Below are 22,100 nucleotides of genomic sequence, written 5' to 3' on the forward strand. Positions count from 1 at the left end.
TGCAGAAACTATTTGAGTAAGTGCATAAAATAAAAATTAAAATTCACTTTTTTATAAAATTTATAATTAATATGGATCCATAGTCCACTATAGCTAATTACCTTATTTAAATTACTTAAATATTTTCAAATAAGTACCATAATAAAATTATTATAATGTACGCATGTATAATGTTCGTAATATTTTAAATACATATTACCAAAATACATACTCGTCTACGTGAGTAAGTACTAAGTACTTCATTCATCGTCGTTTTATCATAGATCTGTATTCTGCCTACATTACACAATGCCACAACCATAAAAACTAAAACCTGGTTCACTATTTCAGGACCATCCATCCCCAAATCATTGCCAAAATTTACAAACCCATAATGTCTCTGACCTACCCATTCTGTATGCTCACGTTTGATATTTCATCAAACGTAAGACACAATTTTAAATCAGGTTTATTTTTTCTTATTTCTTTAATAGTATTAATTGATTCCTGTGTAAAACCAAGTTCACATTTTAGTCTCGCATACCACGTACGCAGTGTATTAACGTGCGGAAGGCACAAGTCAAATTTTTGTCGTAAGTAATTATATGCTCTTGGACTATAAAAATGTTACATAGTCAGAGCAAACTTACGTAACTCTTGGCTATATTATTTAGTTGTAGTACTTAATTTTCTACATTTTTTATTATTTACCCTATTTATTAGGCTTTGAATTAAATCATTGCTTAATGACATCATTACGATGATCTTTTAAATCTGGTCTTGTGTTAATTTCTTTAATAACGTCTTGCAAAGTCACAATTTTCTCTGCTTGCCTTTTATTTTTTGCAACTAAACGACGAATTATTTTTTGTTTTTCTTGCAATTTTTTTTTCAATTTATCGTTTTTTGATATTAGTTTCCTATTTCTTGATGATAATGCAACTTCTTCTTGAACAGTGAAATGTTCTGGAACAATTGAAGATTTCGACGGTTTAAGATTGCGTTCTTGAATAGACAAAGTATGTGTTGAAAGTATGTCCCGCGTAACGTATGACGTCGGAATCCTCTCTCTTAATGTTCCCTAAAAATGAAAAAGAAATTGTGATTTCTATACTTAACAAGAAAAAAATATTTATAAAAATTTGTCAAGCTGCTTTGGTGAACTTTTTCAACAAACAATGAGACTCAAGAATTTTGTACATAAGGCAAAAATAATTGCTTCAGTGACAAAACAGTATGTCACACTTACTGGTACAAATAAAGTTGGGATAGCTCCTTTAACCAAAACAGTATTTATTCTACTTTTTCTTTTAAAATTATCAATAAAATGTTTGCTGCATATTGTGGAATTTTTGTTGGGATTCCAACCCACACGCCCAATTAATGTCAGCCATTTTCCTCTAATTAAAGGATCTTGAGGAAATCTGTAAAAGAAATGATTATGATTAATTGCTAACAAGCAAACAGCTTTGCATGGGTGCAATGTATTTTAATACATACCTATATAAACCTTAATCTAGGTTTAGGACGCCTTCACATTAGTCGCGAGTAGTGCGGCAGCCGCGCGACTTCTATACTAAAACGAGCCTTGGCTCATTACTCATTAGTAGACATCGGATTATATGCTCGACCAAAGTGCCGAAATATGCATGCAAGTATGCACGATAAATGGCCGAAATATGCACAAAATATTATGCACAATCAAATGTCTCTTATTTTTAAAATTTATTATTTTTTGAAGAGCTTTCCGCTGGTGCCGTTAATAAAAGAGTCATTTTTTTATAATTTCATTAAATCCAGGATTTTTTGTTTTTTATACAGCACCAATAATAATTTTCTACCAACAATTTCCGATTGAAATCTTAATGCTCATGGAAGTTTAATAAATCAGTAACTACTTTCGATTTTTTACTAATGTTTCCAACTACAAAGAAAAATTTTGTTTCTAGAAAGATAATATTGTACCTTTTTTTTTTTTATTAAAAAAGGGGGCAAACGAGCAAACGGGTCACCTGATGGAAAGCAACTTCCGTCGCACATGGACACTCGCAGCATCAGAAGAGCTGCAGGTGCGTTGCCGGCCTTTTAAGGGGTAATAGGGGAGAGTAGGGAAGGGAATAGGGGAGGGTACGGAAGGGAATAGGGGAGGGTACGGAAGGAAATAGGGGAGGGTAGGGAAAGGAAAAGGGTAGGGGATTGGGCCTCCGGTAAACTCACTCACTCGGCGAAACATAGCGGAAGCGCTGTTTCACGCCGGTTTTCTGTGAGGATGTGGTATTTCTCCGGTCGAGCCGGCCCATTCGTGCCGAAGCATGGCTCTCCCACGTCTAAGATATCGGGCAGCGTTGCCAGACGTCCCGATTTTGGCGGGACGTCCCAATTTTTTCATCAACATTAAATGTCCCGCGCGGGACAGGCTCAGTCCCGCTTTTCGGGGAAAGCCCGAACGTCACGTACGTTGCATAGCGTGCAGCGTGCTGAGGAAGAGAGGTGCGTAATGAAGATAAAAGTACGGGAGGTAGAGGGGAGGATTTTCTTTGGGTACTTTAGCTATCTTTTGTCACGTAAACGTTATTATAACGCAAATAAAAAGATAAAAAATTCAAAAAACTTTTGATTTTATACCTTTTTTTACATTGTCCCGCTTTTGACTAAAGAATCCTTTTTCTCAAAAAGTTCCAAAGTCCCGACTTGGTACAAAAAAATCTGGCAACGCTGCTATCGGGGTGTATTGCATTCTTTAAATGAGAATGGAACCACATATTTTAAGTGTTTCGATCTATCGTACCTCTGTTTTGTGGCCTTAGTGTGTGCATGATAGCTAGTTTGGAGACTACGACAAAACTACCGAAATATGCACTATCAACGAAAAATTTCTAAAATATGCAATATCGCCTCAAAAGTGCCATTACATGCATTTGCATACGCAAGTATGCAAATTAGAGATGTGCCGATCATGACTTTGGCCGACTAGCCGACTAGCCGATTAGTCGGCTGCAAAGAAGCCGACTAATCGGCCGATTAGTCGGCCAAGCCGATCATGGTTTCGGAAGTTTCCGTAACGCTTTTTTACTGCTGTTTCGTGTCAAATTGTGTTAAGAATGTTTACTTCTATTCACGTACATTACTTTATTTTGTTTAGCTATGATACAGTTGATGGTTTTCATTAAATATTTCATGTACATGAAATCTTTACTAATACATACTTAATTTGTTTGTTAAAATTAAATTTACAAAGATATTTTTTTACTAGCAAGCAAGTTCAGAAATACTTCATTTATAATCTGTCAAGAAAGTGAAGAAATTAAAAAGTAGCAACATCGTAGTGTCATCCCTTTCAAATCAATCTAAGAAAAAAGGGATGACACTACGCTATTGCCACTTTTTAATTGCTTCACTTTCTTGACGGACTATAATTTTAAAATTTGTAACACTGATTGAGTGTGATCTGAACACATTATAAATAATAATCAAGGTTTTTCTTTATTATAACTTCAATAATAGCAAAAAAGTAAAAAGCCGATTAGTCGGCGCTTCTTGCCGACTATTCGCCGACTAGTCGCCGACTACAAAAGTGGCCGGATAGTCGGCTTTACCGACTAGTCGGCGACTAGTCGGCACATCTCTAATGCAAATGCATATAATCCGATGTCTACTCATTAGTATAGAAGTCACGCTGCTGCAGCACTACTCGCGACTTAATGTGAAGGCGTAGAGTCACTCTATATTATATTATTGAAAGCTGCATTCAATGAGTAGTTTATTAGATTCAAGTGACTGATCTGTAAAACCTCAATTTTAAACTATGTCAAAAGATGTTTATTATTTAAAAATAATCGTTAAAATAAGATATGTACTTTTTTAAGGTGATAAAATATATAAAGGTAAAGGATTTTTAGATTAGTTTTAATTATTGTTAAATATCGATTAGCATATCGATAAATTTGATTCAAGCACTAGCGTATATGTAAAAAAATTGAATGAAAAAATTTTCTTTAAAAATTGTGTAATTTAAGAACAATATAGTACCTTTAGTAACGCAAAATATGAAAGTAAAAGGGAAGATTGACAATATTTTATATAAAATAGAGAAGTAAAGGCAGAATATAGCAAAAATAAACACATCGTAGCAATTAGGACATGAAGATTATTTACCTGTGAAATGTATATTTTTCAGGATTATTTGTATGATTTACACTGCAGAACACTACAGAACAAGTTACCATTGTTTTTAATAACAGTATTTGTAGAAAATAACTAACGATTAAACAATAAATTGCAAATGCCGAAATGGCATAAAAACGTGTGTCGACTTGTGATGACCTGTCAACACTCCTGTCAAATAAAAGTAGTAATGGCGCATCCACACATGCCGCCGGGTTTGCCGCCGGCTTTCAGCCTGCCTTGCAAGTTGCAACCGAAGCCGGCGGCATGTGTGGATACAGCATAAGGGTGAGTTGCACCAACTAACATAACAAAATGTCAAATGAACTGTCAAATCCCTAGTAAAAGTCCATAATAGACGCCATATTTGACGATAACCTTAACTATTAGGGGGATATTAGATTATCATATATATTGGATCCGAGATCATTGAGTCAATGATATTGGATAATGTAACATATGATTCATTTCTTCCTTGATCATAGATTTTTGACATTTGCTGAGAGATTGGATCAGGATGGTGTTGCCAGTTATTTAATATAAAAAAGAGTTTTTAATTTCTTGTTCGTTAATATGTTTCAAATAATGTAATGTAATTATTTTTCTAATTATATACTTGGATAATCTTGCTGAAATAACAAAAAACAAGCCATATTAAAAATGACGATGTCTTTTGACAAATCAAATTCTCTGAGATCTAGTAACCCTGACGTCAATACCTGTCAGCGTTAGCGCTCTCCATTGGCTATTGAAACTACATATGACGAAAAATTGGATCAATGAAATATGATAATGTAATATGCAGATATGATCAAATGATCATATATAAATGATAATGTAATACCCCCCTTATGGAGTGAGCACACTGAGACGGGCCGTGCCGGGGCTCAGCGTGCCGGGGCGCATCGCAAAAATCCGCCTCCATACAATTTGTATGGAAGCGGATGCGCGTATCGCACACTGTGCTGGGGCGCATCGGCGCGGATTTTTGCTCGGCGGATTTCCGTCAATGCGACACGGCCCGACAAGACCCGCTGCGATCCGGCAAGATCCGCTGCGCCCCAGCAACAGTGTGCTATGGCAAGCGGCGCGCGGAAGTGATGCGATGCGGCCCGGCAAGCCTCGGCTCAAAATCCGTCAATGCATTGCGCGCCGACCCACCCCGGCACAGTGAGCGTTAAAATCCGTCAATGCGATGCGACCCGACCCGGCAATAGTGTGCTATAGCGCATTTTGCGCTGCGCTGAGCCCCGATCAGGGCTGTAGCTAGAGTCAGATTTGAGGTAGGGCAGCATTGGTTAGAGGTAGGGCGGAAGTAAAAAAAAATCATATTTGATTGATTTTCTTAGGTTTTGGCATTTTTAAGGTATGGCATTATGATTTTAAGGTAGGGCATTGCCCCACAATGCCCCCCCCTAGCTACGGCCGTGGCCCCGATCCGGCCCGGCACACTGTGCGCGTACCTTACTACGCCTCTGAGTCTGGTGCAACCGTTTTTACAAACCATTACAGTTCACATTAGACTGCCTCTCTCTTTTCATCTTCTTCTTCTTCTTCTTTTGGCGTAAGCCTCCCCATTTAGGAGTTGCCAGCGTCAGAGTTGAGGCGAAAAATGTGAACAGTTATAACTTTTAACGTAAACTGATTGCCATGCAGCGGGCACGGGTGATGACTTCATGCGACCATGCAAATACAAGATAAAATAATGAAACAGAAAAAACCAGAACAAGCAAATAAGTACAGCAAAATATTGTTTCTTAGCCTTAAAAACATAAATACAATCTACATAAATTAAATATAAAAGGAAGAGAATTCATATTACAACTAGAGCCTAATGTGATTATGAGCAATGAACGAGCATAAGATGTCTATAAATGGAGAATATACTAACGATAAAATAGATTCATCTTGTTATAATTCCATAAAGGATTTTCTTCTCTCTCGCACTCTTTGTTGGTCTATATACATTATGCATTATTATAGGATACGTAGTATGAAGTATCCCCTTAGTAGTCTGAGATTATAGGTTTATGGTTGCGCCTGCCAAGTCCTATAAGTAAGTATGTGATTTTAGTAAAATTTTCAGGATTTTATTTTTTATTGAATGATTGATTGATTTATCGATAAATGTCACAGTTCATACATAATTAGATTAGCCAGTTGCCACCATACTGCATTTTTACTTTATTGATAATAAAATACGTTTATTGCCTACCCTTGAGAATTTTACTAAAAAACACATACTAGACTGGCAGGTGCAACGACAATATGGCCCATGGGATTTATTTAAATAAAAAGCTATTTATCGAGAAAGCAGTTTATTAAAATATTAATTTAAAAACAACATACCTATAAAATATGTAGTATAATAATTTGATCTACGCTTAATACTTTTTAACTCCAAACAAACCTAAGTATTAAGTAATGAGACAGCAAAAATAAAAGGCAAGTTTTCTATTATTTTATTAAATTTCCAGTAAATTTTTTAATTTAGATGTTAATTGTCATATTATGTTTCTTTAAATACAACTCCAAATAAAATTGTATTCAATAGATACCACAACACAAACTTACTAAGTAGCAAATAACGATAATCAAAACAATTTTATCAAATTTAATATAACAGTTTTCATTTGTTAACATAGAACTTATTATATAAAATGCATGAGTAAATCCCTTGTATATTCATCGTTACACAATATATTAATAAAATTTATCGCTTTAAGGGGGCGACTAACCCTAAAGTGTCGATTTTATAATTAATTTTTATACTTGAAAATAAGCCCCGAATTGTTTCATTTTCTATAATTAATAGATACTACATTATGTTTCCGAGAATTCGATCTGAGCAAAAACACGATATCTTAAAATTTTCTCGATAGAAAAAAATCACAAAGATGCATCTAATTTTCACGAATTTTTCATTTATTGCCATAACCGTGCATTGAACTAAGTTAATATTTTAACACATTGTATACAATTCTATCATTGAAAGATCGACCTAGCGGATTTTTATAATGTTGTATATTTATCGAGTTATTGAGAAAAAACTAATTTGGTGATGAATCCGCGTCGTTCTTTTTCACCTGGCATATGAAAGACGTGAGTGTGAATAGAGAATAGTAGGGGAGGTCGCGCTCATTTTAAAAAGTAATTTCATACCGAGCGAAAATCGTAACATTAATACTATTCTATTAATACATAAGAGTTTTGATCGTCAGCTACTCCAGTATGGGTGGAATAAAAATTGAGAGTATCTCAAAGTTGTTGTTGGGAATCGTATTGAATTGACATTAAAAAGATCCCAATTCGCACCCAATAAAGCTTCATATCTAGATTATACACGTTCAGGTTCGGTAGGTGTTATTTTAGTTTTAGTATATAACAACAGATGGCGCTTTTAAAGTAAAATGTATATAATTCTTCTTCACAAATATTGACTATCGAATTAATTACTTGAAATTGCTATGTGGGACAATTTAATGGTTAATTCAAACGAAAATCGCCGTCAGCTGAATATTTGCAGGTGGAAATGTCGTCTACGCGACGCCCTATGATACATTGAGCGCGAAATAGGGCTATATTGGTTATAACTTATATCGCTGGCTGACGGGCTTTCCACCCGCATATTAACGACTGACGGTGGTCTTTATTATTAAAAAGGTATCAACATTCACCTGTATAAATTTTGTACGGTATGAAATGACTTTATATTTTAACTTTTTTAACATAGTTCAGTAACGCGACTGACGTTGAATCCCCCGTCTGCGATACGGCTGACGGTGCATTTTTGGTTAAGCATGACCTCAATAATCATCCATAAAATTTTCATTCGGTATAAAATCACTTTTCGCAATTATTTTTTTTACAACTTTGAAATACTCTCAGTTAACATTCCACCACGGGTGCGGCGACTGACTCTGATTATGTTGATTGATAAATATTAAGCTACCGCTGGACAAAAATTTGGTCGGTATGAAATGACTTAGCAAACGATAGCACTACCTCCCCTACTAGAAGGACGATGTTTGATTTTTGGGGTTAGTCGCCCTCTTAAAGTGTTAGAAGTAATGTTATTAAATATTAAGTATTGCTTTGAACATGAGCTAAGCAGTATTTTTTATACTAATGTGTTAATATTGTTACTAGTTTTTTTTTTTTTTAACTCTTCTTATGACTTCCATAAACTTTAATGTCCATTATCTGATTGAGATCAAGCACCATTATTTATAATCACAGTTGTATAGTCTGTCAAGAAAGTAAAAAAATTAAAAAGTGGCAACATCGTAGTGTCATCCCTTTCAAATCAATCTAAGGCCGTGTTCGTCGGCGTATTTTTGGACAAACCTTCTATTGCGCATGTCCAAAACATGTCATGGCAACGCCATAATAAGTTGCTGGTCAAGTCGTAAACAACGTACCTATTAATTGTTTATACATGACATTAAAATAATAAAAGCTAAACATAAATACATAAGCCTAAATTGAATAAAATAATTTATTAACACTATGATAGTGTTTGATTATTTTATTATGGAATATATTGGCCCGGGAGCCAGGTAAATTTTTGGTCAATGATTTCCTCCCGGGCGAAACTTTGTACAATCCATAAGAGACTTATACTATGAATACTAGCGACCGTCAGCTGCGACTCCGTGGGTAGGGTGGGCACGGGGCAGTGGCAGCCATGAAGAAAAAAAATTTTCAGTCATTTCCACTCATTTGAAAATGTATCAGAGTATAGTTTATGTAGTATTTTGAAAGAAAAACATAGTCAGCTGACCATAACATGGAGGATTATACGTCAGCTCCTTGAATATGAAAAAAAAATTATATTTTCAATGATTTCCTCTCAGCTAAAAATTTACCTGGTGATCGTTTATATGCTACTATGAATGAAAATTAATGTCAGCTTGCTGTATCTCAGTGGAAAGTTTGTCAGCTGGTACCTTGAAAGGTGTAAGGCAACAACATCTATACCTACTAAAACTTATCAGCTGACGACTTTTTCACTGACTTACAGCTAGCTGATTTTTTTATTTGTTTACTAGGGTATTTTAACAATACTCTGACAAATTCTCAAATGAGAGGACATGACTGAAAAAAATGTTTTTCTTTATTTTTGGGAGGCTGCCACTGTCCACCCCACTAACGGAGTCGCAGCTGATGGTCGCTAGTATTCATAGTATAAGTCCCTTATTCATTTTATGAAGTTTCGTTTGGGAGGGACTTGGTCATGAAAATCTGTCACTGACCCCAGGTCTATAATGGATATGGATCACTTGGAAAATTTAGTGGAGGAAATTATCGACGATGTAATAATATTATTTAAATGGGTTAAATGTCAAGACGTAAACAGTTGTCGTTGCCATGGCATGACATGATTTGGACATGCACAATATCTATGTTTTGCAGCTAATGCACAAAAAATTATGCCGACGAACACGGCCTAAGAAAAAAGGGATGACACTATGATGTTGCCACTTTTTTATTTCTTCACTTTCTTGACAGACCATAAATTATAATTAATCTCTCTCTGATCCTTGTTAGTTATCTCCTTCTCCATTCCTTATGTCCTCATACTTTGCTTTCAACATAATTGTTTCTTCTTCCAACTCTTTAATTCTCATTTTCTGCTCCTCTAGCATGGAATTTTTTGTGGCGATTTCATTTTTCAAGTCCTCATTTTCTTTGTGTAGGTCCATTCCATCTTGAATTGTGTTTGCCAGTACAGCAGTCTTGGCTTGTTTCACCGTCTCATCCGCTTTCTTAATGATCGCGTCAGCCTTCAACTGAAGCTCATACTGAATGATAATCATAGTGACCAGCCTCTTTATCACAAAAGCTAAGAATATTGCAAAGCCAGTGATGTAAAAGTTTCTTTGGGCTCTAAACAGCTTAACATTGCCCTTCATTTCGCTCGCCAGATGAACATGATCAGATGAGTGCGAGTACTTTTTCATTTCTCTAACAGCATCTAGGAGGAACAAGGCCAATACTCCCAACAGGACATAGAAGTACACAGCTGCATGTTCTCTGAACATAGAAAACAAACGGGAACGGAAGAAGTTATACCATCGCCGAGGGCTAAATATCGGCAGTATCATAATTATGACGATAGCAATCTCGAAATATAAATAGCCGGCTATAAAAGTCCATTGTATAGACATGATGTTTATTTAGATCTCAACTTGTACAGAATTATTAATTTATGAAAAGCAACCTGGGATCACGCTACACGCAATAATGATTATAAATAAACCATTCCAGTGCACTGTACAGTTGTAAATCAAGTTTGATTTTACACAATTTTTGTTCAGTTCACATTACACAATAATGTATAATAACACAGCACTGTACAAATTATTGCTGCCCTACTAACCATGCCACCATTACAATGATTACACGTGTCGCAAATAAAATAGTAAAAGTATCGTTGATTCGTTAATTCTGGACTATTTATTAACAAACTTTAGATTTATGATTTATCAGCGGTCATCCAAAAAAGGGAAAACAAGTTTTTCTTCTCCTTCATAGATTTTTTGACATAATATGTCATTACACTCTATAGTCTATAATCTTTGATTTTACATAGAGCATAATATCTATCGTCATTCCTCACGGCTCGCGCGTCGTTGCGACAAAACGTAGTGATTATATTCTCTTTGGTTGCGACTTGCGAAGTTGCGAGTTGCGACTAGCGAGTACTTGCGACTTGCGGGCTGCGGCCTCCACATTAGAGGTCTAGGAGGGTATCTAGGTCTTTGGTCTGCGGATGCGGGCAGCGGGTCCTCTAAATTCTGGGTGCAAATCTTCCTATGTATGAGCTAAGACTTTTTAGGGTTCCGTAGCCAAATGGCAAAAAACGGAAAATATAGACTCGTCATGTCTGTCTGTCCGTTCGTATGTCACAGGCTCACAGCCACTTTACTCCGAAACTATAAGAGCTATATTATTGAAACTTGGTAAGTAGATGTAGTCTGTGAACCGCATTAAGATTTTGATATAAAAAAAGGAAAAATTATAAAAAAATTTAGGGGTCCCCATGATAGGTACAACTGAAATATATATTTTTTCCAAAAATTTTCATCTAACTTATGCGTGTGGGCTTAGATAAATGATTGGTATCGCGCGCGCGCTCGACTAGATACCGCGCTGTATAGAAAATTCAGATTTCTGAATGCGGCACCTCAATATTGTAGGCTGTGTAAAACAATGCACAAATATTGTTGTGTGCGTAGATAATCGGGTTGCCAGATACGTGACTGGTACCCAATCAATGGGGAAAAATTAGTTGCTGTGGTCTTGTAATTTATTATTATTGTATAGTAAGTGCTGATTTTTCAATCACCAGATAAACTTTACCATTGGAATAAAGTCCATTCGAAAAGAATGCGATAAAATAACAACGTTGTTTAGGTCAACGAAATATAATGGGTACAATATTGATGAGAAAACAATACAAAAACAATGGTAGGAAGTTTAACGAAAGTTAAGAACGAGTCATAAAAAAGCAAATGTTAAATTTGTGTTCTCATTTATTACTGTATTGTGTACATAAAATATAAACTGTATTTAAGATTTTTATTATAATATGATACTCATAATTCATATTTATTAATACACATTCATGATCCAGGAACTTTGAAAACTTTTTGTTCCGTTGGCGGAATTCGAACCAGCTACCATATCTAGAGATTTTAATGCGCTCATCCACTCAGCCACTATGTATATATGTTACGCTCAAAGACCGAAAACGCTCAGTGAGCGAAAAAATGGCTCACAACGCGTTGTGGTAATAGTGAAACGGCCACGACGCGAAATTCGCGTCGTGACTCGTGGCCCTAGTGAAAACGGCCACGACACGTTCTGGCAATCACAGAAATACTACAAAGCGAAATTCGTGTCGGGGCTGACGTGTTATTCGACCACAACGCGTTGTGGTAATCGAGTAAAACCATGACGCGTTCTGAGCATTTAAAAACAGCCACGACGCGAATTCGTGTTGTGGCCCTAATGAAAACGGCCACGACGCGTTCTGAAACCAGGCCGTGTTACGCAGGAGTAATTTTATAGCGCCCAAGTGTGTGCGCAATACACAAGAGCAATCTGGTTTCAATGAAACTAGTTCAGTTACGCAGGTGTAATTTTATAGTGCCCAAGTGTGTGCGCAATACATAAGAGCACTTTACGCAGGAGTAGTTTTATAGTGCCCAAGTGTGTGCGCAATACACAAGAGCACTCTTGTTTCAATGAAACCAGGCCAGTTACACAGGAGTAATTTTAAAGTGCCCAAGTGTGTGCGCAATACACAAGAGCACTCTGGTTTCAATGAAACCAGGCCAGTTGCTGTTCGCTCACTGAGCGTTTTCGGTCTTTGAGCGTAACATATTATATAAAAAAAATAAGATATTATAATAAATAAATCTATACTAATATTATACAGCGCTCATCTCGGGGGTCCTGGGTTCGAGTCCCGCAGGCGGAACAAAAAGTTTTCAATGTTCCTGGGTCTTGGATGTGTATTAAAATAATATTTCAAAAATCTTAAATATATTTTATGTATAATATTATAAAAAATCCAGAAATATATCGATGCAATGAACATTTTAGTTCTAATACGATTCAACAGATGGCATTTTATTTTTTACTTCATTGTAACATAGAACTAATCATACTTATTAGTTATAATGTTTTTGTTTATAGTTTTTAATACGTTAGAATATTATGTTTAATAATATTATCACTTGCTATAATAATAATCAATCTATCTTATCTTATAGAACTCCTACTGCATTTCTAAGGAGTTCGAGTGTACCGTGTTGGCTTATATTCCATCCAGAAAATATATCAATGCAATCAACATTTTAATTCTAATATATGAAAACAGATGGCGCTTTATTTTTTACTTCATTATTGTAACACCTACTTTATTATATATTATTGATTTTATTCATAACTAGCTGTTGCCCGCGACTTCGTCCGCGTGGACTTTAGTTTATAGCGCGCGGTGTCAACAAAATTTGTATCAAATTTAAAAACTTTTTAAAACCCTGGTAAGTGGTACCCCTCTTAGGGCCGCGCTACACCGGAATGGCAGCGCTGAAAGTGCTCGCCTCGCCGCTGCCATTCCGGTGTAGCGCGGCCCTTAATTAATCAAAATACCCAAAAACAGCTGTGCAGTGTGCACATAATCTATACTAATATTATAAATGCGAAAGTATCTCTGTCTGTCTGTCTGTCTGTCTGTCAGTCTCGCTTTCACGCCAAACGCCAAAACTACCGAACCGATTGTAATGAAATTTTGTATACAGATAGTCTAAAGCCTGAGAAAGGACATAGGCTACTTTTTTACTGGAAAAAAGGGTCGTAAGGGTCGTAAATTTGTTCAAAAAATTCATAATAGATGGCGCCGTGCGTCTTCTGCATCGCGCTGCCGCTTGCTCAAAAGTCTTTCTATAAGAGGTGGTATCATCTTACATTTAAGTCTCGATTTTTTTCGATTGTTATATCTATTCTACGGTATTAAATAACTCGGTACCTTATCTGTGCAGGCAGTGACGTAACCTTAAGACCAAATTTCACCAACGACTGTTAAAGTTAATGCTCGAATTAGTATCACGTTAGCTGTTTCGTTTTTCATATGAATGAAAGAGAAGACAGGACATTTTAACAAGCTGTTAACACTAACTGACGTTGGTGAAATTTGGGCTAAACCTATCAATGATAAATAGTTTATGGGTAAAGTTGTGTAATTGGGGGGCTAAATAAGCTTTAAAATTTGGCATAAAATATAAAGTTTAATATACAAAAATGAAGTACTTATTGTATGCACACTGCACAGCTGTATTGATTTAAGGGGTACCAGGGTTTTTTTATAAAAGCTTTTGACACCAATTTTGTTGACATCGCGCGCTATAAACTGAAATCCACGCGGACGAAGTCGCGGGCAATAGCTAGTAAATAAATAAAAATCACAATCTCAGAAAAATTTGGGAATTTTTAGTTTATGGTAATTGGCAACACTGAACATCAAGCGGTACTCCGATCCGCTTATATTATTTTTCTGTGCATATGACGATTTATATAATATTTACTGATGGTATGTGATGCCAGTATCTTTATTGTTTCTTGTAGTGTTAAGTCTTACTACGCAAACTGGCATTTTGCTACGGACGTAACTTAAAATTTCGAAAATTATCGACACATCTACCTCACCCGAAGCTTGCGGCGCGACCATAGGCGCGACTGGCATTTTTCAAGTACTCCGACGGTATCTAGTCGTAGCGCACGCGCGAGACCAATCATTCATCTAGCGTGTGGGATATCCATGGATAGGCTTTCAAAAATCATATACTATTTTTTTTTCATATCGGTAATGAGGGATTTTCCTATTTTTTTTAATTTGATTGTCAAACAGTTTCCATTTTAGTTACTAGATGGCGTATAGGTAGACAACTATCGGGAATACCATCAATAATTGCTACAAAACTGGGCAAAACAATGTAAAACTTGATACATTTCAATTTGAAAAAGACTCAATAATGTATGTGTTGAATATATATATTATATATATATATATATATATATATATATATATATATATATATATATATATATATATATATATATATATATATATATATATATATGTGTGTGTGTTGAATGTGATATGTATTACACATAATAAAATATATAAATATATTACTATATATATTTTATAAATATATGAGGTTATTTTTTTTTCTTTGTTTAAGTTTAGCACTTTAACATTATTTTCTGCCACCATATTTTGGTTGCCTGGAAGAAACCGCCGAAAGCGGTAAGGCCGCCTATTTGCTATGTTCCTTGCCTAATGTTGTTTTTGTTATTTTATATTGTTTATAATGCAAATAAAGAATTTATAAATAAATAAATAAGATGTTTCAGCTAAAATTAACGAAAGAAATAGCCCTATTTACCGATATTCACACCAAATGTCACAGGAATTATCAATGATATTCTACTTAAACAGATATGTTACGTGATACGTCCATACTATTTTCCGGCTTAAATCTCTTCCGACCAATTTTCAAATTCAAAATTGCAAACATTGACAAATTTGACAGATAAGTGAAACAAAAGATACGAAAAACCATTTACATAAAAGAGACAGTTCTATTTTTAAACGTCGAACGCCTGAGCTATGACGAAAATTCGATTTTTCCAGATTGTTCGAAAAAATAATTGAAAATGTAAATAATCGAGGTATTTATTGCAATCAAGACATGTGGTAAGAGATTCCATGTGTTTTGTTTACTTTCGAGTCATAATTGGTACATTTTCGATACACGCACGGCATCATTTTCAATTTATTTAGGTAAGACAAGACGCAGCACGTTCGTGACTGCGCTCGATGCAGACTAAACAACAGACGGCCCAATTGGGCCGATTAAAAATTAAAAATAATACAAGAATATCATTTATGTTCTAAAATATATACAATGTGTCCCGACACCGGTGTCCGATCCTTTAATGTCATGTCAATGTCATCTATGGCATATTTTATCGACAAATTGGCCCTCAAATTTTATCTCTCTCTCACTGTTGTAAAATGGCAGCCATTTTAGTTTTTCTCGGGCTTTCACACTAATCTGACCAGTACTTCTTATGTAAATATCCTATGAAGATAAAAAAGGTCTCATTTGATAGCTAAACTTGTGAACTACGCTTACACGGGCAATATGTTATAAATTTCATGAAGTTAAATATAGAAAAACCAAACTTTAAGAAAAAAAATTGTGTATTTTTTAATTAATGGCTTTTTGTGAAAAATCTAGCACATTAAACTGGTTCTTTTTTATTTTAAAAAGATAGAGGAGGTTTTTATCTTAAATAAATTCTTTACTTCAATGCTCTAAGTCAGATAGTTTGGAAGTTATAACGATTTTCCCATGAAGATAGGTCAGATTAGTATGAAGCCACAGATTTTTTTTTTTCTAAAGTTGGATTTTTAAGCGCAACAGAAGTATTCGTTGGTCTATGCCATATCCCTTTGCCTGTCCCGACCGGGACGAATTAAAAAAAAAAGGTCTATGCCATATGTCAAAGTTGACATTAACATTATCAAATGTCAGATTTGCCATAAATAAAAGAAGAAGAAGAAGAAGAAATGTCAGTTGTCATCAAAGTTTTTAAAAAATTGTGCAATGCATAAATTTTTATATCTTAAAACATTTATAAATTTAAAATATAAATAAAGTATGGCTAGTATAGAATTAGACATATGGCGAGGAGAATGGGGTTTAGCTTCAATTGATTTAGAATGCCTAAAAGTTTTGGTAGGTTGCCCGAAAATTGTAACTTGTAATCTACACAGTTCCACATTCTACCGGGTATAAGAAATTTTTTATTTTCAGACGTATATGAAATTTATCGGCGTGCCTGTTAAAGTCAGAGAAGTCAGTAATCCATTTTTCACACCAAAAGGCACTCTTCCAGTCGTTAGGGATGGGAGGAAGGTACTGACAAATTTTGAAGAAGTTGTTGACTATCTGAAGACTTTGGTAGGTTTCTTATTGATTTTATTCGGTAATGTTAACATGAAAACGGTATTGACATAAAAATACTTATCTTCTTCCGCTAGCTAAAGAGTAAAATACTAATTTTGCAATTTTCAGCATTACAGCACTGATCTTCATTTGAACACAAAACAGGCAGCAGAAGCCAGTGCTTTCACTCAATATTTGAAAGACAAGTTGTATCCAGCTTATCAGTACTGCTGGTGGGTAGACGAGAAGAACTATGGAGATTTGACCAGACCCACATATGCGAAGGCCTTGCAGCTACCATTTAATTTTTACTACCCATCAAGATATCAGAATGCCGCCAAAGACATGATAGAAGCTCTGTTTGGAGAACACGCAGACTTGAGAGAAATCGAAAGAACTGTAGGTTTATTAATAAAAAATGCAAAAATTCTATTAACTTTGTGAAACATATTAATGAAGCATCTCTTAATTTCAGGCATTTCTTGAAGCAGAAAAGTGCCTTAAAACTTTGTCGGACAGGCTCGGGGAGAGCGAATATTTCTTTGGAAACCGACCTACGTCATTCGATGCTGTTGTGTTTGCTTACCTGGCACCTTTGGTCAAAGCACCCTTTCCAAATCCCACACTAGCTAATCATGTTAAAGCAATTAATAATTTGAGTAGGTTTGTGGCAAGGATTAGTCAGAAAAATTTTAGAAATGTCACAGACGGTGAGTGTTACTTTTAAAATGTAATTAAAACAATGTTGTGTCTTCTTTAAAATCAATAGGATACTTGACCTATATTTAATTTCATTGAACAAATGCATATTTCTAGTAGAACTTGGCCTAGGAAACCGTATTTCACCCTTATCATCAAATAAAAGCTTATGATTGATAAATAAAGTCGATTTGAAAATATGATTTTATGAAAATAGGATTTGTACTGACGTAAACGCTTTTGCGGTACTTCCGATTTAGATGTGACGTCATCAGACTCGTAATTTAATATCTTTTATTTATTGTGCTCGTTATATGTAAGTTTATTTGTACATAAATAATAAGAATAACCCTAGAAAGATTTGTAAAATATATTTTCTTGAATAATTCAAATAAAACATCAGTTTTATATATTATCTCCATTATTGTAGACGGGAAATGAAATGGCCAAAAGTTTTTTCCAAAAGTTTTCAACATTACAAATTATTTCTAATTTCTTATTTAATTCTTTTATAATTTTTGGGCAGACTCGTACATTTAGCACATAGAAAAATGTTCAATAAAAAGAGTTTAAAATACAAAACGTATGACGTCACACTATGGCGGACAGTGTTTTCATCGCCATATATAAGGCATATTTTTCAATCAACATTTTTATGGGTTTCTACTGTGTAAAATATTAAAATATTAGTTTTTTTGTGAAAATGAATGATTAAGAAGCGATTAGCATGAAGAAAAAAAGTAGGTCAAGTAGCCTATAGCCTATTTATTATAAAAATATAAATGTATCTCATGAAACTAGAAAAAAAACAAATATACACTTTTATTTACAGAATACAACAAGCAGAATGCAAAAAAGAAGTCAGCGGGCACACAGTCTGAGAGTGAAATAGCAAATTTTCCAAACCAGACAAGAAATAAAATATTAGCAGCACTGTTTGCAGCTATTGCTATGACTGGCTTTGCTGTTGCTAATGGAATGTTCCAAGTAAGTAAATAGCATTCTTATTTAATTGAGCATGCATATTGCGTTGTAACGCTTGTTATTTTGAAATTAAAAGCAATTTTTTTGTTTAGTGTGAAAATTACCAAATTCAAGAATAAATAATGGCACAACATATTTTATTTTTCGTTTTACTTCTTTGAGGCTTTTTAGGCGCTTTCCAGACGACTGGGCGGGGCGGGCTGGTCAATTTCGCCGCGAACGATAGCACAAAGGGAATCCTATATTACCAACGCACAGGTGCCCGGCTGCCACTGGCGGCGCGGCATGTCCGCGGACAAAAAGCCTCCCGCGCCCAAAAAACCCCCGCGCCCCGTCGTCCGCAAAGCGCCTTACTGTATTAAAATTTTTTTGGAATAAGAATTTTCAATCACTTTGCCAGCTGTATTTGTGTAATTTTATTGTTAGCTATATATTTAGTGTGGGCTAATCTAGTATTATTCAATAGCTTTTGTAACAAAGTTGTGTTCTTATTCATTCTCACATCAAGTTTGTTTGTTCAGGACATGAAAGAATTCCAGCATTCCCAAGACTACAGTGAGATGTTTGAGAATGAAGAAGACAACTGACACTAGCACCTCTGGATCATAATACCATCACGCTGGCCAAGAGAATACACCTCATCAAATTTAATTAGTGCACTTTCATGCATTTTCATATCACATAGTGTATATTGTGCTAATGGTGACTATGAACGCCAAAAATGAAATGTTTAAGCCATATGAAATTATATTTGTTCAAAACGTTTGTTCCAAAATTTTAAAACTATTCTAATGTAAATTTTAAAGTATAAAAATTGTGCATTAGAGTTCCTAAATATAAAGAAATATATTATAACCTCCTTACTAATAAAAATAATTACTATACAGAAGATAATACTTGTAAGTTCTAAATAAGTAAATACTTCTAAGTTCTAAATAAGTAAATACTTCTATTAGTAAGGAGTAGAAGTCAAATTGTACTAACTTGAAAAGTCATTACGAAGCATGCATTTTATCTGATCATTGTATTTATCATGCATTTTACGAGAAAGCATTTAAACTAGTTTTAATGGCTAGGTTGTCAATTGTTTGTGAAAAGATTGTTTGTGAATGCTTGCTACGTGGGTAGATTCACATTTTGTTAATAAAAGTGATTTGGTTTGTTGTTAGGTTATTAAAATAAAATGTAGTTTGTTGACTTTAAATCTTTTATTTAACAATTATAAAGCAAAATTTTTAAACACGAGTCACAACACTTCCACTCTTCGTATCGTGCTGCGAATCAATGCAGCATGGCACGGCCAATATATTTGTATGCAATCGTCAATCGTCTAAGCAGCCGTACTACGCGGCAGCGATGCGAGTGATGCGACACAATACAGTACAACAACGTGAAGTGTCGCGACTCGCCTGACGCGTCGTTCAGCTGCAGCGTATTGTCGCCTAGTGTGGTCTCGCCACGTTAAGCGTCATCTAAGGGTGATCGCAGATGTGCCACCAAGCACGCGCTGTACGCACCGCATTATAGAATTTATTGTATGAAATGAATCTACGCGCCGTATTTAGTGTACTGTCTATGCGGTGCGTTCGGCGCGTACGGTGCTGACAAATGTGCGATCAGCTTAAGCCCGGCCGCACATCGTCCGAATTCTGATCAGAAACAGTTGAATTTCGCCGGACCGCCACCCCGCACACTATCCGAAATATCCTTCCGGCGAGTTCGAGCTCACTCGGCTCAGTACAAAATGTAAGAGACAGCGCAGACGTTCAACTGTTTCGTATCAGAAATTTCGGACAATGTGCGGCCGGGCTAAGAGCCCCCGCAGACTACAGACTTTTAGGCCGGTATAAATAGTCAGTACTCAAGGTGCATCTCGGTCTTAAGACACGGTTCAGGCTCTGTGATTGGTTGGCTGTCAAAATTTGGACCAATCACAGAGCCGAACCGTGTCTTGAGACCGGGTCGCATATTAAGTACTGACTATTTAATATTTAGCCTTAGGCCTTATTCGGCCGATAGTTTGACCATGGTTTGACCAAATTGGGGTTTCAGTACATTATTATCGGCCGATACAAATCGTTTAGTGTGCGCCCTTCATACATACCTACATACAAACCTTCATACATCTTCGTACTGATCAAGCTTTTGATCAAAGTATCGGCCGATTAAAACTCTGCAGTCTGCGGGGCTCGTGGGACTTTTGAGTCCTATTAGTAAATCGAACCTCTATTTACGAAGCATGTCAACTATTAAAAAATATATGTCAACAGAAGTGGGCAGCCTGGAGTTGGCAGCGAGTGATGCTGGTCAACCGATACCGCATCGCTAAGAAACATTACGAAAAGATTAAAAAAATAAAAGCTATGAAGTCCAACGAAGAAACTGGAGCCACATGAATGAAATCGAATCTAGTAGCTATCCAAAAAATGAATTATTATGCTTGAGAGTTGAATAAGTAGGTAGTAATAGCGGAGCATGAGGAATTTCGTACATTATTTTTCGCTCTGATGTCTCCAAGATGTCTCTTACGAGTTAAAATTCCGCATGAAAATGTTTAAATCGTTTCTCAAACAAATCTCAGAAACGAGATAGTAATATTTCGTCCATGTGAGAGTAAAAGAGAGGAGCAACGATGAATCCATTATATTGCTTATTATAGATTACAGAAACAGTGATATCTCAATACAGTGTATTTCTATTAATGTTTAGTAAAAACAATTACCGCTCAGAAAAATCTTCAATAGCTTAAGACATATTAGACAATACGGGAGAAATAAAACAAATGTTAATCGTGTATGTTTTATTTTAGTTTTTGAACATATTCACATTTTTCAGTCAGGTACACTTACCGGATATAATTTTTACACTGGGTACTCGGTTTCAATCGGTAATTTTTCACGTCAATTGGAATGGCACAATCGCTCAACATATACAAGCGTACCCTAAGCTCTGCATGTGAAAATATTTATAAAAATATTAATTACAACTACCCTACTGAATATAACGTAACTTATAACCTAATACGTAGATGGCGCTACTGGTATTTATAATTATTTAATAGAGTGAAAAATAAATCAATTTAGGGCCTCACATCACTCTCTGATAAAGTGCCGAATAGGCTATTCACAACTTTTTTGACAGATTCTCTATACTTGATCTGTCAAGTGAATTGGTGCCTGGTGGATAGCCTATTCGTCACTTATCAGGAAGTGGTGAAACAGGCCTAGTATATTATATTTTTGTTTTCGATTAAAATGTCCAGTAGCGCCCTCTGCGAGTATCTTTAGCTAAACAAGTCAACAATTGTCTATAATATAGAATACATCAATTTAATTTGGCAGGTTAATTTATACTTAATCTAGAAATAAATTTAAAAGTTAGTGGGGACCTTATACTAGCGTCTCTAAAAGCAGTCGATGTATAAAATGCAAAATATTTGGATGTGAAGATAATACTTTTGTGGCAAACGGTCCCCATTATATTGCCTAGTGAAATTTATATTTTTAATACTGAAAAAACTAAGACTTTATTTTACATTAATTATTAAAAAAATCGGCCCTTGCCACTGTCAGAGTTAAAGTTATTAAGTATTATGTTCTCTCTTTCGTTATTCGTATTTAAGGGGGATATTAGATTATCATATATATTGGATCCGAGATCATTGAGTCAATGATATTGGATAATGTAATATAGACATATGATTCATTTCTTCCTTGATCATAGATTTTTGACATTTGCTGAGAG

At 35.3% G+C, this 22,100-nt stretch overlaps 2 protein-coding genes across 4 annotated transcripts; one reads left to right on the forward strand and one right to left on the reverse strand.

Annotated features, from left to right (window-relative positions):
• Positions 1-8,309: 8,309 nt before the first annotated feature.
• On the reverse strand, positions 8,310-10,642 carry LOC121734307 (B-cell receptor-associated protein 31-like). 2 transcript variants are annotated; one of them, XM_042124835.1, is made up of 2 exons: positions 9,675-10,642; positions 8,310-8,389 (listed from the first exon to the last, which is right to left on the reverse strand). In XM_042124835.1, exon 1 carries the CDS (start codon positions 10,311-10,313, stop codon positions 9,690-9,692), a length of 624 nt encoding a protein of 207 aa, XP_041980769.1. In that variant the 5' UTR covers positions 10,314-10,642; the 3' UTR covers positions 8,310-8,389; positions 9,675-9,689. The 2 variants fall into 2 exon arrangements, with proteins under 2 accessions (XP_041980769.1, XP_041980770.1); XM_042124836.1 differs by having other exon boundaries at positions 8,310-8,383; positions 9,657-10,642.
• A 5,682-nt stretch (positions 10,643-16,324) lies between these two features.
• On the forward strand, positions 16,325-21,112 carry LOC121734045 (metaxin-1). Of its 2 annotated transcripts, none has more exons than XM_042124447.1 (6): positions 16,325-16,463; positions 16,542-16,688; positions 16,803-17,072; positions 17,149-17,383; positions 18,205-18,359; positions 20,627-21,112. In XM_042124447.1, the coding sequence occupies exons 1-6, from the start codon at positions 16,386-16,388 to the stop codon at positions 20,750-20,752; spliced, it is 1,011 nt and encodes a 336-aa protein (XP_041980381.1). In that variant the 5' UTR covers positions 16,325-16,385; the 3' UTR covers positions 20,753-21,112. The 2 variants fall into 2 exon arrangements, with proteins under 2 accessions (XP_041980381.1, XP_041980382.1); XM_042124448.1 differs by lacking the exon at positions 20,627-21,112 and adding an exon at positions 18,878-19,534.
• Positions 21,113-22,100: the final 988 nt, after the last annotated feature.

This window comes from Aricia agestis, chromosome 15, assembly GCF_905147365.1.
Source record: "Aricia agestis chromosome 15, ilAriAges1.1, whole genome shotgun sequence".
NCBI lineage: Eukaryota > Metazoa > Arthropoda > Insecta > Lepidoptera > Lycaenidae > Aricia > Aricia agestis.

Coding starts and splice junctions, on each gene's coding strand:
- LOC121734307 (XM_042124835.1), bottom strand. CDS start 10,313: ATGTCTATACAATGGACTTTTATAGCCGGCTATTTATATTTCGAGATT.
- LOC121734045 (XM_042124447.1), top strand. CDS start 16,386: ATGGCTAGTATAGAATTAGACATATGGCGAGGAGAATGGGGTTTAGCT. Junction 17,384..18,204: donor TTTTAGAAATGTCACAGACG/GTGAGTGTTACT, acceptor TTTTATTTACAG/AATACAACAAGCAGAATGCA. Junction 18,360..20,626: donor TTGCTAATGGAATGTTCCAA/GTAAGTAAATAG, acceptor ATATGTCAACAG/AAGTGGGCAGCCTGGAGTTG.